The 14,078-nt window shown below is 45.0% G+C and overlaps 1 protein-coding gene across 1 annotated transcript; it reads right to left on the bottom strand.

Annotated features, from left to right (window-relative positions):
• Window positions 1-399: 399 nt before the first annotated feature.
• PCMTD2 (protein-L-isoaspartate (D-aspartate) O-methyltransferase domain containing 2) lies at window positions 400-13,754 on the bottom strand. The gene is made up of 6 exons (XM_019510098.1): window positions 13,665-13,754; window positions 9,734-10,083; window positions 7,217-7,319; window positions 5,478-5,649; window positions 4,991-5,114; window positions 400-3,527 (listed from the first exon to the last, which is right to left on the bottom strand). The coding sequence occupies exons 2-6, from the start codon at window positions 10,038-10,040 to the stop codon at window positions 3,145-3,147; spliced, it is 1,089 nt and encodes a 362-aa protein (XP_019365643.1). The 5' UTR covers window positions 10,041-10,083; window positions 13,665-13,754; the 3' UTR covers window positions 400-3,144.
• Window positions 13,755-14,078: the final 324 nt, after the last annotated feature.

Here is a 14,078-nt window from a genome sequence, read left to right as displayed (position 1 = left end):
TGCACGCCTAATAGGCCAACAACTTCTTCCACATTTCCATAACCTCCTGGTTTGTAGATCATCAATTGTGCTATTGTGGAAGCTGATGCTCCAAGTTTTAAAGGATTCAGAGTAAAATACGTCTGCGCGACTTGACGAATGATCTCGTCTACGACAACACACATTCCTTCCTGTAGTTATGAAAATACTTATTTCCATAAAAAACCTAAATACAACCAGATACAATGTTAAGAAAGCCAAAATGTCTTTACTGCATTTATTAGTATAGAAACACTCATTTAAAAAAATTGTCAACTGAAACATTTTTGCATGCCTTATAAGATATGCAAATTTGTCGTTACCTTTGTACACATCTTTGAATTGACGAACTTAAGATTAAAACGATTTGAAGCTTGTTCCTTTTTTTTTTTTGCTCAGATATGAATTTACGATCCTATCAAAATCTAGAAATCTAGAAAGGACATTTAAAAAGCAAACAAATGTGAAATAGTCAACAGAAAAGCTGGTGGTGTATCCACGGTGCTTAGAGACTATACAAAAACTGTTATGCTACAGTTAGTCTACTAAAAGCACTAATCTACTATACAAAACTACAGTGCAAGTGGCTGTGAAAGGGGAAAGCTATATTTACAATTCCCCTTCTTTTACTGGCTACAAGCTACACTATTTCACAGTTAAAATACATCAGAGAAACTCTCTCCGCTATGTTGCTTTCTGTTTTGATAAATGGGACAACTGGACAACCTAGAACATGCAGTGCTTTTAATAAATATATTGTCTCACCCATACCCAGGAAATATATATAGTGTGTGTTTTACAGCACACAAAGATGGACATATGAAAATGTATTTACCAGGATATTGCAAAACCTAGCAAATGTAATAAGGAAGATCTGGTGAAAAAAAGAAAACCTGATTAAATATATTTTAAAATCATGGGGGAGGGGGAAATCAAATAGGGCTAAATGCAAAGATTATCTCCCTTAATTAGGGCAGTTTTAATAGACCCTGGGATGGATTATGCATGTAAACATCCATTTTAAGCTGTTTATAACCAGCTGTTTTAAAAAAAATGGATTATTTCTACGTACCAGTAGGAAGTCCTGCAATTGCTAAAACTGGAGAAGGATTTAGTAGCCAAAAGCAAGAGGCTGCTAGAGAGGGTGAAAAGCAGCATCACTGGAGAGGAAGACTCCTACCTACAGATCGGCAGCACTTAACAGAACCGAAGCCAGAATCTTTTGGGGAACCACACAGCACATGTATTACACCTGGATTTTACTGGACTTCATACACATCACATTTGGGTTTTCTTTTATAGAAAAAAAGCGCATGTTTTTGGTTGTCCTGAGTACAATGTGGGTATCTGTAAATGCACAGAAACCTATCAAGTTGTCCCCATTAGAGCTTTTGAGAGGGAGCAAGAGAGTCTAAGCGCACTACTCGGGCTCATTAGACTAATCCCTAACACTTTTTTGTAAGAGCTGCACAAAATTTAGATCTCCAATTCAGTCAATGCACATTGTACAACTCAACACCACAAAACCCAACAGGATACAGAAGAATATGCAAGACGATCTTCATCCACTTTTGGGAAACTGAAGAACAATCCAAATGAGAACAAGAGCCAGCAACCCAACTCAAAGGGCCTCTGACGGGAAAACACCTTTTCTGACACAGGAGGCTTATGCACTGAAAGGATGATTAAAAATTACCCTCTGGGGGAATCCACATCCATCACTCAATTTGTTCCTTCCAGTCCTCAAGAAAGTTAATTTTGCAAACCGGCTCAAATAATCTCCCCCTCTCCGTGTGAACGCAAGTCTCTTCCTACCACTGTGACAGGAAGACTTGAGAATAAAGATTAGAACTTATGTAGCACAAAACCGCGGATTATAAAGTCTTTCTACCCAAACTACTTTAAATAGCTGTTTAATTTATTACAAGCCAAAAAGAATCCCCCCAAAAAATGAGATAAACTAGAAAGGCAGTAAATCTAGTTCCACCTAACATACAAAGACAAGGTGGTCAGGAAATCTATTCTAATCTTCTTGCTAGAGCAGATGTCAGAGGGACACAGACCCATTAAAATTCAGGGCCTGACATCTGGGTGATGCCCAACATTTTAGTTACTTCCCTCAATAAAGCCTAGCAGTACTCCCAACTGCATTACATTGCATTTAGCACGTGAATTTGCCCAAAACAAGATCTGCTGGTCATACTATCAGAGCTTGCTTTTATGCAACCCTCTGCTACATTTCTCCTCTTTCCACCCATTTGGCTGGTTGTCGTCTTTTTTTTTTTTTTCCCTTTTGGAATGACTTCCTGAAATTTTACATGCAGTCACAAACCTGGTTATCCAAGCAATCTCTGGAAGTCAGCTGGTCAATTTTTAAAATTTTCTCATTGCTTGCCTTAGTTGTAACCTTACAGAGTTAACACTTTGCCTCAGCCTGGATTTTATATAACCAGGTGCTTTCTGCAATGGGCAGGCCAACTCCCTGCCAAACTTTTCAATCCTCCTACGGCAAAAATGTACCATTTCTTTCCGAGACCTATCTATCGAAAGGTGGCCAGTGCTTTCCTCCACTGTTCAAAACCTGGGTACCTTGAAGCAACACCAAAATCCCATTTTGTACATTTGCAAAAGACGTGGGGTTTGTTAGGGTTCTGGAAGAAACCCCAAATAAGGTTTACCAGGTCAGATTTTAGTAAGAACTTCATTCTCCGTTACAAATGGACACGACACGGCAGAGTTAGTGGGAGAGCATGGACAATGAAGGGCTCCAGGAAGCTGCCTATGGAGTATTGAAAAACTGCAATTTGGTGAAAGTAGAGCTGAGATCTCAGACATCTCTTGCACAGTTACTTTCAGGGAATTAAATCCGTCCTGCAAGCAGCTGGGCATTTCACCAGCTTCCCTCCTAAAGATGCCCTGCTCTAGGATAAAACTATAGCACACAACCAAGGAGGAGAGCAAACTTAAAAAAAGCCATGATGTTCATGTATGCAGCAGCCACATTCCCAGCCAGCCTACCGCCACACTTGGTCATGTTAACAGGCAAGCAAGTGGTGTACATTTGTCAAGCCCTACGAAGTATTTTATTCTTTTGTCTACCCTTCCGCTTCCTACGAGAAAGAAAACTTATTTTTCTCTGTAATAAAGCAGGTAATATTTCAGGGGATCGGGCAAAGGCAGACTCAAGACTTTTTCCCTCAGGAAGTTTACAGGGGGGTCCGGCTTCATTTCCGAGATACCCTTTTCCTCCTCTTCTAGAGTCTCATCCTCAAACTCTTCGCAGTTGTTGTTATCATCGGAGTGGTTTGAGATCCGGCTGGCAAAGACCTCTTTGTCCAAGAAAACAATGGTCTCCATGCGACGGTGGCGGACACGCCTGCGCTTGCACCGGGGCAGGCTCTTTGGGCTGTTTCCAGTTTGACTGCCGGCCTCCTGTTGGATTATCTTTTTAATAGTTCCTCGGATGGCAATGCGGGCCAGGTCTTGGAGGCTGCGGACAACCACGGGCGCTAGAAACACAAAACGGAAAGCATGAACAGGTGTGCAGGCACAGCTCTGGCAGTACAATATGAAGAGTGGTCACATGCCCGCGGCTTTATCATTTTATCCAAAGTCCTGCCCCGTTTATAAAAACAGTTGTGTCACCCAAAATGCACAGCATTCTTCCTCCACCGAACCACAGGTCTTCATGTGCTTCTCTCTCCATCTCCCCTTAAGGGGAGATAATGAGCAAGGGGAAAAAAAAGAGCATTTTCAATATCCAATCACCCGGGAACGTGCAGCACGTTTTAAGTCTTACATTTTTAAGGCTTTATCATTGCGGTTTGGACTGTGCAGCAACTGGGAGGAAAGTTTGTTTCCTCACTGCTGAGAAACATGGAAATGGCCCCAAATGCATAGAAGCAGGAGTGAGTAGGGCTGGCTTGCACTCTTACATCCGTCACCAATTAGGTTCAAGACCACAGGCAAGTCACTTCAGCATCTGTCAGCTTTCTCATGTGGAAAACAGGAATAACACCTATCCACTGAAAGGTGTCATGGGCTTAATTCATTAACATGTGAAAACTGGCTGGAAGAAAAGAAGTTGTATAAGCCTAGGAGTGGGTATTCTTTAGAAATCCTCTTGAAGGCTTTGGAAGACTACTTTATCTTGGGCACTGCTTTCCTGTCCGTTCAGCATGCACGACTTAACTACTGCAGGGTGCAATGCATACACAGATACTGAGGCATTCTTCTGATCTAGGCAAAGATGGGCAGGGAGGGGTTGGAGAATAGCATGAAATATTTGTAGGTGCTCATGTAGTGAACACAACACAAAGCAATCCTCAGATGATCAGCTGACACACTTTACCCAGCATGACAAGAAGCATGGTGAGCAACACAAAGAATGCCAGTAGTGATGGATACCATCAAAGGCCAGAGAAAAGAGATCAAGGACCAGGTCTTCTTATGCGTTTACAGAAAACCTTGCACAGAGGAGCCTCAGTCTAAGGATTGGGACCAGTGGGTGTTACCTGCAATACAAATGAAGAACTTTTCCCCTGAAGGGTTTCCTATTTGAAGGAACCTCACGGATGACCTTACCACTCACCTACGTAGGTAGATGTTACATTGGAAAACAACCCTGCCTATCCATTTTTTTCATTTTTCTGAGCTACATTCTCTTAACGCAGTCCAAAAGTGAAGCTTAAAAATGAAGGCACACCATACTTAGAAGCTTCAATTTCACAAAGCATCCATCAAAACTTTGGACTTAATTACAATCTGTTTTCTTATACCGCACTACTCCGGCATTCAGAGATAAAACAGGAACAAAAATATCGGAGAACTGCAATGAATATGAAGCAGCTGGCATGGCTTGCATCAGAAGAATGGCAGGTATGCTTAGCATAGGTGGGAACATTATGCTGAAATCAAGACAAAACTGGTGCAAGGAGAAAAAGCAGCTTTGCTGACAAGTGTTTATACTTACGCAAGTAAACGACATTGGACTTCCCTGAATCCATGTGATTGGGCTGAACTAGAGGAGCAAAAGAAACAGCCAGGATCTTCTTGGTTTCCCAGGCAGAAGGACCAGTGCGAGTTATCTTAGTCAGCTGCAAAGAGAGAAAGCACAGTCTGCTCGGTAAACCACAGAAATCCCCAGAACTTCAGAAAGCAAAAGTGTGGCGAGGGCTCTCAAATAACTCAGTTATTGCAGCATTTAAAGTTCAGCAGCACAACACGAAACACTCCCAACCAACTAAATACCAAAGACCTGAAAAAACAGGACGGGTTGGTGGAGCTATGCAGAATGGGTAACATTTAAGTAGGACCTGCACGGTTCAGTTTCTAGAAAGGGCGGCAATTTTGCCTGAAAGAGCGATCTCAAATAGGCGCATCTAAGGAAGCCAGTGAATAGCAGGAAGAGCTACCAACTAAAGAAGATATTGCAAAATCACAAGGAAAGAAGCGCCAACCTTCTCCTCTAGTGGCATGACAAGAATTCCCCCAACTTTCAGCAGATTTTTCATGTAGTCTTCGTGCTCTTTCTTGACTCCGGCGCCACAGTAGACACGGTCGTACTGAGTCGAATCTGGAGAGATCTCTAAACAGTTGCCGCTAACAAAGGAGGGCTCACAGAACTCAAACCTGAAAGTGAAGGGGTCCAATTATAGCGGTCTTGGACCGCACGGCTGCTTAAGACAAAAGAAATGGCCTCTGCAATTTTCTTTCATACTGGGCAGGACAACTGATTAATACAGTTTCAATGAGCCAATTTTCCTCCCATGCCCCACCGTCTCAAAATACTGGAATCTACAGTCTGCCAGAATGGACCTATATTTGAACCTCTATTAGGCCGTGATGACAGACTAACTACACCACTTCAGGTGTCTTGGGAGAAAATGACTTTGTAAAGTGTCATATTGAATATTACCGCACTTCTTGAAGTCTTTTGCTTTTGGAAAAATATATTTGAAACAGCTGTAATAGCCCTTACCCATGTAGTTTTAGTAGCTATCCCATCAGCCATATTCCTCCTTTCACAATGCCATATATTTTATTCTTTTATTTAAAAAAAAAGAGAAAAGAAAAGAAAAAGAAAAGAAAAGAAGAGTATTCTTATTTATAACATCAATCCCTGAAATCCAGATTGGTCAGCTGTAGAAGAGCACAGTCTTACATGCCATTTTCTCTTACTGGAAATCCTCCAAAGCATTTTACAAGCTGTACATTATTGGCTGCTTTAAGCTCTTATAGACTTGTTGCACTACAGTCAGGATACAACTCGACTATTAGGATAATTGCACAAAGAAGAATTTGGAAGTGCACAGAAGAACATGTTCTTCTTTTAAGAGTTTCACTGGCATCTTCCAGCTCCTACCAACCACTAATGAGCAAAGCTCTCATCTGATTGACATCCTTACTAATACTGTACTTCCCCTCTGCCCTTTTGTTCTTGCATTGCAGCATCACAAAAGTTTCCCCCCTCCCTACTCCCAAGTACGTACAGGTATACTTCTGCAGTTGGACTTTGCTCTGTAGCTAAAATTATTGCATTTCATTGAAGCTAGACAGGAGGCAGAAGACAGGTTTGAGAACAAAAGCAATTAGATCACTGATGTCAGGTGAGCAGGTCCTACCATTGCTATTTACAGGCATTTTTTTGCCCTTCTTTCCATCAGGGGCACCTCTTCCCCCTCTATCAGCTTCCCTTTGCTGTGACCATAGTGTGACATGGGTAAAGTGACACCCACAAGACACCAGAAGCACTTCTTCTTGGGAATAAAACTGCAAAAGCAGTCCAAAAATATGACAGCTACCACACACATAGCCTATAGTTCCCTCAGCAACCCCATCAGAAACTTTTTACTTGTGACAGCAGAATGAACATTTCAAGGAAAACCCTAAACCAGATTCATCCCAATCAACTTCAGGACTGATTTAATCATCATAAAATAACTTCATATAGTAACCAGCGAAGTTTTTTGTCTGATGGATAAAACCATGTTATGGGAGTAAGGGCCTCCATTTAAATGTCTGGGGAAATTTCTGCTATCAGGTCACAAATATCAAATCCTGTCATCTGCAGGCTCAGCAAAGGTTGACTGCAATTAAGTCTTACTGCCTGGGTCAACTCATCAAGCCCATGAAAGCAGAGTCCTCAGAACATCCTCAGCTCAAGAAGCGCCACCCCAAAAGCGGTCTCCATACTCACTTGTCAAAGCTGTCGCTTGTCTTGATGAAGTCCTCCAGTTTCTGCTTCGCGTACTCGATCACATCTGAGTGAAGCTCCACGCCATGGTTCACACCAAAAGGACCTGCCAATTAAGAGTGCACAAAGGAAGTTTCTTTAATGCAATTAGAGAAAGCCCAGCACTTTGGAGCATCAGTCTAGGGATTGGGACCTGTGGGCGCTACCTGCAGTACAAACAATGAACAGCTTTTCCTTGGAAGGGTTTCCCCACTTGAAGGGCCCTCACCCGATAGTCACACTGCCCATTTAAGTAGGTGGAGGTCACATCTGAATACAACCCTGCCCGTGAACTTTGCTGAGAGATGTTCTCTAAAAGTAAAAAAAATACAGGCACACCATACTTAAAATAAAAATAAAAGCATGCTCAGTTTCTCAGCTTGTTCCAGGCCATGGTTACATAAATGAGGTCAACTAAAGCATGAGTTTGTAGCACATGAGCTACATGGCCCTACCTTCCCACGTGCACACTCTTACCTGCAGTAAGTATGAGGTTAATGTGCCCCCCTCAGTAAAAGGGCAACCTAGCTCATGTTGGCAGCAGAGTCAGAGCATGCACAATTACTACAAGAGTAGCTAACACCCAGCAAATTCACACCTTAGCTTGCCTCACAGTCACTTGCTGGGGGCAGCTGAACTAAGCTACCATCAAAGGAGTCCTCTACATTCATGTACATCGGTCACCAATAGGAAACACAGAGCCCTTGAAGGTCAGAGATGGCTACAGCCCTGATGGACAGCAGCTGTCTCCGACACAGGTGTTCCCACTTCTACAGGAAATGGCAAGGTGTGATGGGAATGTTGTGATGCAACAACATTTTGAGAAAATATACTAGTTAAGGTGTGCCACATGGCAGATTGGGAAGGGGACAGGTGGCAAAGCAGTAGATAGCACAGGGAACAGAAAGCAGAGCAGCAGATCAAGTCGGGGCAGGGATTGGAGTGGCATTTGAGGCTGCAGGGCTGATTTAAGGCACATCTGGCCAAGAAAGGCTGGTCCCCACTGCTTCAGGAAATGAAAAACTCTCTCTAGATCATTTTTGTCGCCAACAAAAACAGCCCCCAAAACCTATCCATTTTGAAATCCTATCCAGTGACCCCCGCTTTAATACATTAGGATCTTAATCCAGGCCTGCCAGGTGACTTTTCATAATATGAGCAAACATTACACAGAAAAATCTCACAATGGGGCCATTTGCCTTCAAAGAGCTGAAAGCAAAATTGTTGCAGACTTAGTTATTCGCTTTTTAACAGGCCTGCTATTATGCACTAAGAGCACTGAAGACAATAGCCCTGCTTACACTGTAATTAAAGGTTACCTGAACCCTAATGGCTTTGATTTGAAACTGGCTTTATCAGCTTCCTAATTTTCCTGGAAGCAATGGTACCAAGATCCTGAAGTTTTAAGTGCTCAAGCCTTAATTACTATCGTTGCCAATACCAGCTCTATGAAAAGCCTCTAAAAACGGTAATAAGGCTGTGCTGACGACGAACACTTAAAACTATTGAAATCGGTGCCCAGTACCCAGGAGGAGCATAGGATCCATGCTGTTATTTAGCCAACTATACACATTGCTTCTGCCTTCCAGTAAGCACTAACTGGATTTCTCCAGGACAAGTGAAGGCAGATTTATTCCAAGCGTGCCCTACATTAAGCAATTCGTACCAGGAGAACGTAAGGCGATTTCCTGTGTTTTCACATGTTTAACTCTGTGTAGTCACCCATGCTTCTGAATCCTGGTAGGGTTAATCTACTTATGCATTTAGTGCCACATGCTTCCTTGGGAGGGGGATGGAAAGAAGGTTGCTAAATGCAGGCAACCCACACCACTGATTTTGCTTTTGCATTGGTTAAGACAAAATATATGTTAGCCAGTACTTCAAAGCATTGCTTTACTCCTACAGTAGAGCTGATCAGGAGGCTAGATACTGGCTGCTCTGACAAGCAGACTTGCCCCTAATGAGTGCCAGTCTGAGATCATAATTGGGCTCCTTAGGTGCTTTTCAGCTTGGCCAAGGTGGACTAAAAAGCAAGTGGGATACAGTGCCGGAAGCAATACATCATGCACAATCCCAACCTCAGACCAGCTTGGCTCTTTCCACTCTGGACACTCACAGGAGAGCCCAGCAAGCCCAAGACCCATGCCCATTTTGGTAGGAATACACCAAATATACCAATATAAATGAGCTGAATGGCTGCAACTTTAAACCTGAACAAAACAGCTTAAAAAAAAAAAAAACACACCAAAAAGATTGCTAGGTTTCAGCTCCACTTATATGGGAGCATCTTATAGCGATATGATTTAATACTGGTGCAACTTATGTCTGTCCATCCCGCAAGCTTGACAAAAGCATGCTTTATTTACAACGATAGCCACAATTATATCTTAAAAAGCTCAAAGTCACAGAGGAAGGGTTCCATACCTTGTGAAAATAGAAGGTAATTTAAGCAATAATGAACAGGACTGAAATGATATTTACCTAAGATGAGTCCCACCATAGAGCTCAGGTAGCCAGTGCCACTGCCCAGGTTCAAGAAGGACAGTCCCGGTTGAAGATCCAGAGCCTCCATCACTTCCGAGTATATACATGGAGCCGAGAGATGAATATTCCCATGTTTCCATGCAGAGTCCTTGTAAGCACTGTCTTTAAACTCCTCCAGATAGTAGTCTCCCCGGTCAACAGCTCGAAACGCCTGCTCCACCAGGTCGGTCCGGATATACTGCGCCTCTTTCAAGTTATCAATTAACTCATCGTTATCTTCACCAGCACTCACCGCGCCTCCCATCTTCAACAATTTTTCCCCGCAGGTTCTCCCACTAAACGGGGATCTGGGAAGAGGAAGAGGACAAGATACATTTAATACTATGATAACCACTCAGGCTGCCGCACACAAAGCCATTTAGAGTCCCAGATTAAAGCATCTCCTTTGGAAGATTGTCAGTGCAAAAATATGGCAACACAACTTTCATCCACAAAATCACTTAAAAAAAAATACACATGCACAATATCTATCATATGTAAAAAAGCCGCCCCAAAACCCAATAGATTTGGTACCTGGGTTTGACTTGCACATTTTTGGAAGGCAAATTCCTGCAATCACATGCAGTTTTTATCTGCACCATACCCTCTTTCAGTGAAATGATGTCTATAATCTCACTTATTTTTTTTGACTGAAAGTGCTATATAAAATTCTACATTCTGGTGCCCATTCACCATCTCTCTCCCCCTCTGCCCACACATGCCAAAAAGTCCAAGCAATAATAAAATCAGGGCCTGTCTCTGACAAACTTTAAGACACATATATGTTGCCTCTAACTGATATTAGAAGACAAGGCATTGGCATACTATACCCAATGGAGCTTGGGGACAGAAAAATAAAACCACCCAGGGACACATGAAGAAGGATGGGGGAAAATTCAGAGGCTGCTTCACTGAATCCAGGGACCCCACTAGTGTGCATTCTGGGTATGGGCATAATTCACTTACCTGGATAACCCAAATCCAGTCCCAGGATGGTGCCTATTGTTTCCACTGTAACTAACATTGATTATCTGCATACAAATTAAAGATATACGCCAATTAAGCGCACAGCATCTTTCAGTGCCTCTGTCTACTTCGTAATTTAACTGCACTTTGTTAACGGCCATACAAACCCCAACTATAACAGTTGACTTCCTAACAAACTGCTCCTTTTAAGTGTACCAGACACAGCTGCTTCCTTTTCTCCCTCGGGGGTTGCAAGTACTAGCCATGAACATGATACGGGTGAGAGAGTTTGGTGGTCCCCATCTCCTTTCATTCTGAGACCTAACAGCACCCCAAAGCAAAAACCTTGAAAATTAGGGGAGCTAATCATTTCCAGGGCTGCTACAACCACAGCACTGGGTGTTTAAGGATGGGGTAGGTGTATATACTCCCAGCATTTTTTCAGTCCAGAAGTGATGCACTGAAACAGAGTACACCGAACAAACTCCCAACTTGCTTTTGCTTCTGCAGTTTCAACCAGCACCATCAGTGCAGAGAATACATAAATGCTGGAAAGACATTTCTATAAAAGTAAGCGCAATTTGTCAGGGTCTCTTCTAAGTTCGAAGTGAGATAATATCTCTTGGATGCTATTTCAGCCCCATCTGGCCCTTACAAATTAACAATGCTGATGATGTCACCGGATTGGTCACCTCCTAACAGACTCAATTCATCCTGCAAAGAGAAAGCAGTCCATTTACCCTCCTTTGATGCCACACAATGCAGGCTGCATATCATCTGCATCTTTTAAAGAATGAGCTGCAGAGAGTAAGAAGTTAATTTCCAACTCCAGCTTCATCTAGCTGGTTCCCACCCACTAAAAATTTCCATTTCCAAAAGTACAATGTGATTTTTGATTTACAGGGCTTTTGGCTCTGCTAGAACCAGCCGAAGCAGCAACTTCACTGCTCTTTTCTGGGATCAGATCTGCCCACAGATAATTGTTTTACACATTCAGCAAGAGAGAAAAAAAGCTCTCTCTCTCTCTCTCTCTCTCACACACACACTCTCAATTTCACAACCAACAGAAAAAATGCAACCACCACCAAGCAAATCTTGCCACACTGAGTCACACACAACCCTGCTCTGCCTCTCTGCAGTGACCTTAGACATGATGAACTTCACCACTAAAATTGTTAAGAATGAACTGCAGGCAGAAATTAGGCAATTTTCACATGCCACAATCCAGTACAGACCTACGTTTTGCACATTGGCTTCTTTTCCATCCAGGAGAACACAAAACACCAGCAGACGTTCCCTCTGCCTGAAGAAGGGTGTTTGTGCCCCAAAGCTTGCAAAGAAAACTGCTTCCAACTATTTAGTTGGTCTAATAAGAGAGATCACATTTACCCAATGAACCTTGTCTGCCTAAAATCTGGTATAAGTATTTCAGATATTTTTCTCCTTTTATAGGTAACACCCCCCCCCGGCAGGGCCGGTTGGCTCAGATGCACCCCTAGTCTTGTGCACCCCTGGATCTATGCATCCAAGCCCCATTGCACCCCCATACTGGTACACCTTACTGCAAGGAGAAAGAGCCTGGAGTCTAGGGGACTTCATAGGACAGCCTTACACTTCGATTTGGCCTTATGTGCATGCCAATGCTTCGGCTCCTGCCTGCTTACAGCTGCTGTCAGTGCCTGTGGGTAATACACTTCACATAATTAATTACTCTCAGGGAAGCAAAAAGCAAACACACCCTCCTTTCCTGTCCTCCAGACCCTGCCTTCCTTAACTTTAGTTCGGACGCTCTCTCTTTCTTGAATCTATCCACCCCTCTCCCAAGCGGGTGCTCTTGATGCTATTAAACAGCTGCAGGTTTAAATACGGATTACCAACACAGCTGGGAGCCCTGCCGAGCTCCTACCACAGCTCCCCATGGGGCTTAAATGCCTTTTTTGGTTCCTCATGCACACAAAGCGCCACCACAACCCTTCCACACTGCGGTTTAAGGTCCATCCCGTGGTCCCTGACCTGGCCGCTCGCTCCCTTCTGCTCTTCAAACAACTTGAACCAGGTCACGTGCAAGCAGCAGCAGGGGCCTCTGGATGAGACTTCCCGAGTTGGGCCCTGTGAGCCACGAAGAGTTTTGACCTGTTTAGGTCTAACAGCACCAACCGGTCTTTATGCCACACGCTGGAAAACGAACGGTGCCCACGGAGAGGTTAAAACCCAGTAGGCGCTTTTTGCAAAGAAATCCAGCTGCCTCCACCCCCCCCAGGAAAACCTACAACCAGAAGCTTCTCCTTTTCTGCAGCACAGTTTCCCCCTCTCTGCAAACGCTTGCACGTCTTGACCAGGCTGCACGCCCCCCCTGGCAGGGCCGGCCAGCTCCCTGACCGCCACCGGATGAGGATGCACCCCTGGACCCATGCACCCCTGGACCCGTGCAACCCCCGCCCCAGACTCATGCACACCTCCCAACCCATGCACCCCTGCCCAGACTTGTGCACCCTTAGGGTTGGGGGTTCTCATCCTGCTGGGAGGGGAAACAAACACCTGCATGGCAGGAGGCCCTGCTCAGGTCCCAGACAAGAAACCCCTGTGTGCACGGCTGGATTGCATGCCCCCAAGCCCCTCAGGCACCCCTGGGGGGTGGGGGGCATTGCAGCAGTGGCAGGGGCTTTGCAAGGAGGGGGGCTCCTGCTGAGCTCCTTGCATTGCCCCTGCCCCCAGCAGAGCCCAGGCCTCCCCCTGCCCCACTGCAGCCCCAATTGGGGAGGGGGGAGCCAGCCCTGGGCCCTACTCCCAGCCCTGGGCACTGCTGCTCCATGCAGCAGGGCACCCCCCGCCAATGTATGGGCAAGGGGGAGCCCCCTGCACCCCACAGCGAGGCGGGAGGCTGGGGAGCACCCCCTGGCTTGCAGGGGCAGGGCCGCGGTACCTGGGCAGGGGGGCAGCTCCCCCGGGCGCTCCGGCTCCGGCTGCTGTAAACACTGCCCCAGCTGGGAGCCCCGGGCAGCGCCACTGCGCAGGCGCGGCGCGCACCAAGTGGGAGGAGGCTGGATTGTACCACTGTGAAAAGAGGAGGAAGAGCAGCGGTGGCTGGGACGGACCACGGGGCGAAAGGGGAGGGGGGAGCTGGAAGGGCGCATTGAGACGGGGGGAGGCTCTAATGCACCTTCACTGCAGCCTCTCATTCTAGGGGTAACCCTAATGGAAACCTGGACCCTAACCCTCAGTCCAAACCCTAGCCCAGACCCTAAGATAACAGAAGCCCTAACACAACTCCAAACCCTAAATGGATCTGGAACCCACACCCTGACCCTAACCTAACCCAAACTTTAGACCTGACCCT

The sequence above is a fragment of the Gavialis gangeticus genome, unplaced genomic scaffold (genome assembly GCF_001723915.1).
Source record: "Gavialis gangeticus isolate Ggan-Ray unplaced genomic scaffold, GavGan_comp1, whole genome shotgun sequence".
Lineage (NCBI taxonomy): Eukaryota > Metazoa > Chordata > Crocodylia > Gavialidae > Gavialis > Gavialis gangeticus.
Note: the sequence above shows the minus strand (reverse complement) of the source record. Positions and strands in the feature narration are given on the sequence as shown.

What these genes read in the sequence shown, in the direction of transcription:
- PCMTD2 (XM_019510098.1), bottom strand. Translation starts at nt 10,040, where the DNA reads ATGGGAGGCGCGGTGAGTGCTGGTGAAGATAACGATGAGTTAATTGAT. An exon ending in TATGGTGGGACTCATCTTAG is followed by an intron (nt 7,320 to 9,733) that starts GTAAATATCATT and finishes CTTAATTGGCAG; the next exon opens with GTCCTTTTGGTGTGAACCAT. An exon ending in GTCCAATGTCGTTTACTTGC is followed by an intron (nt 3,528 to 4,990) that starts GTAAGTATAAAC and finishes TTGTGTTTCTAG; the next exon opens with CGCCCGTGGTTGTCCGCAGC.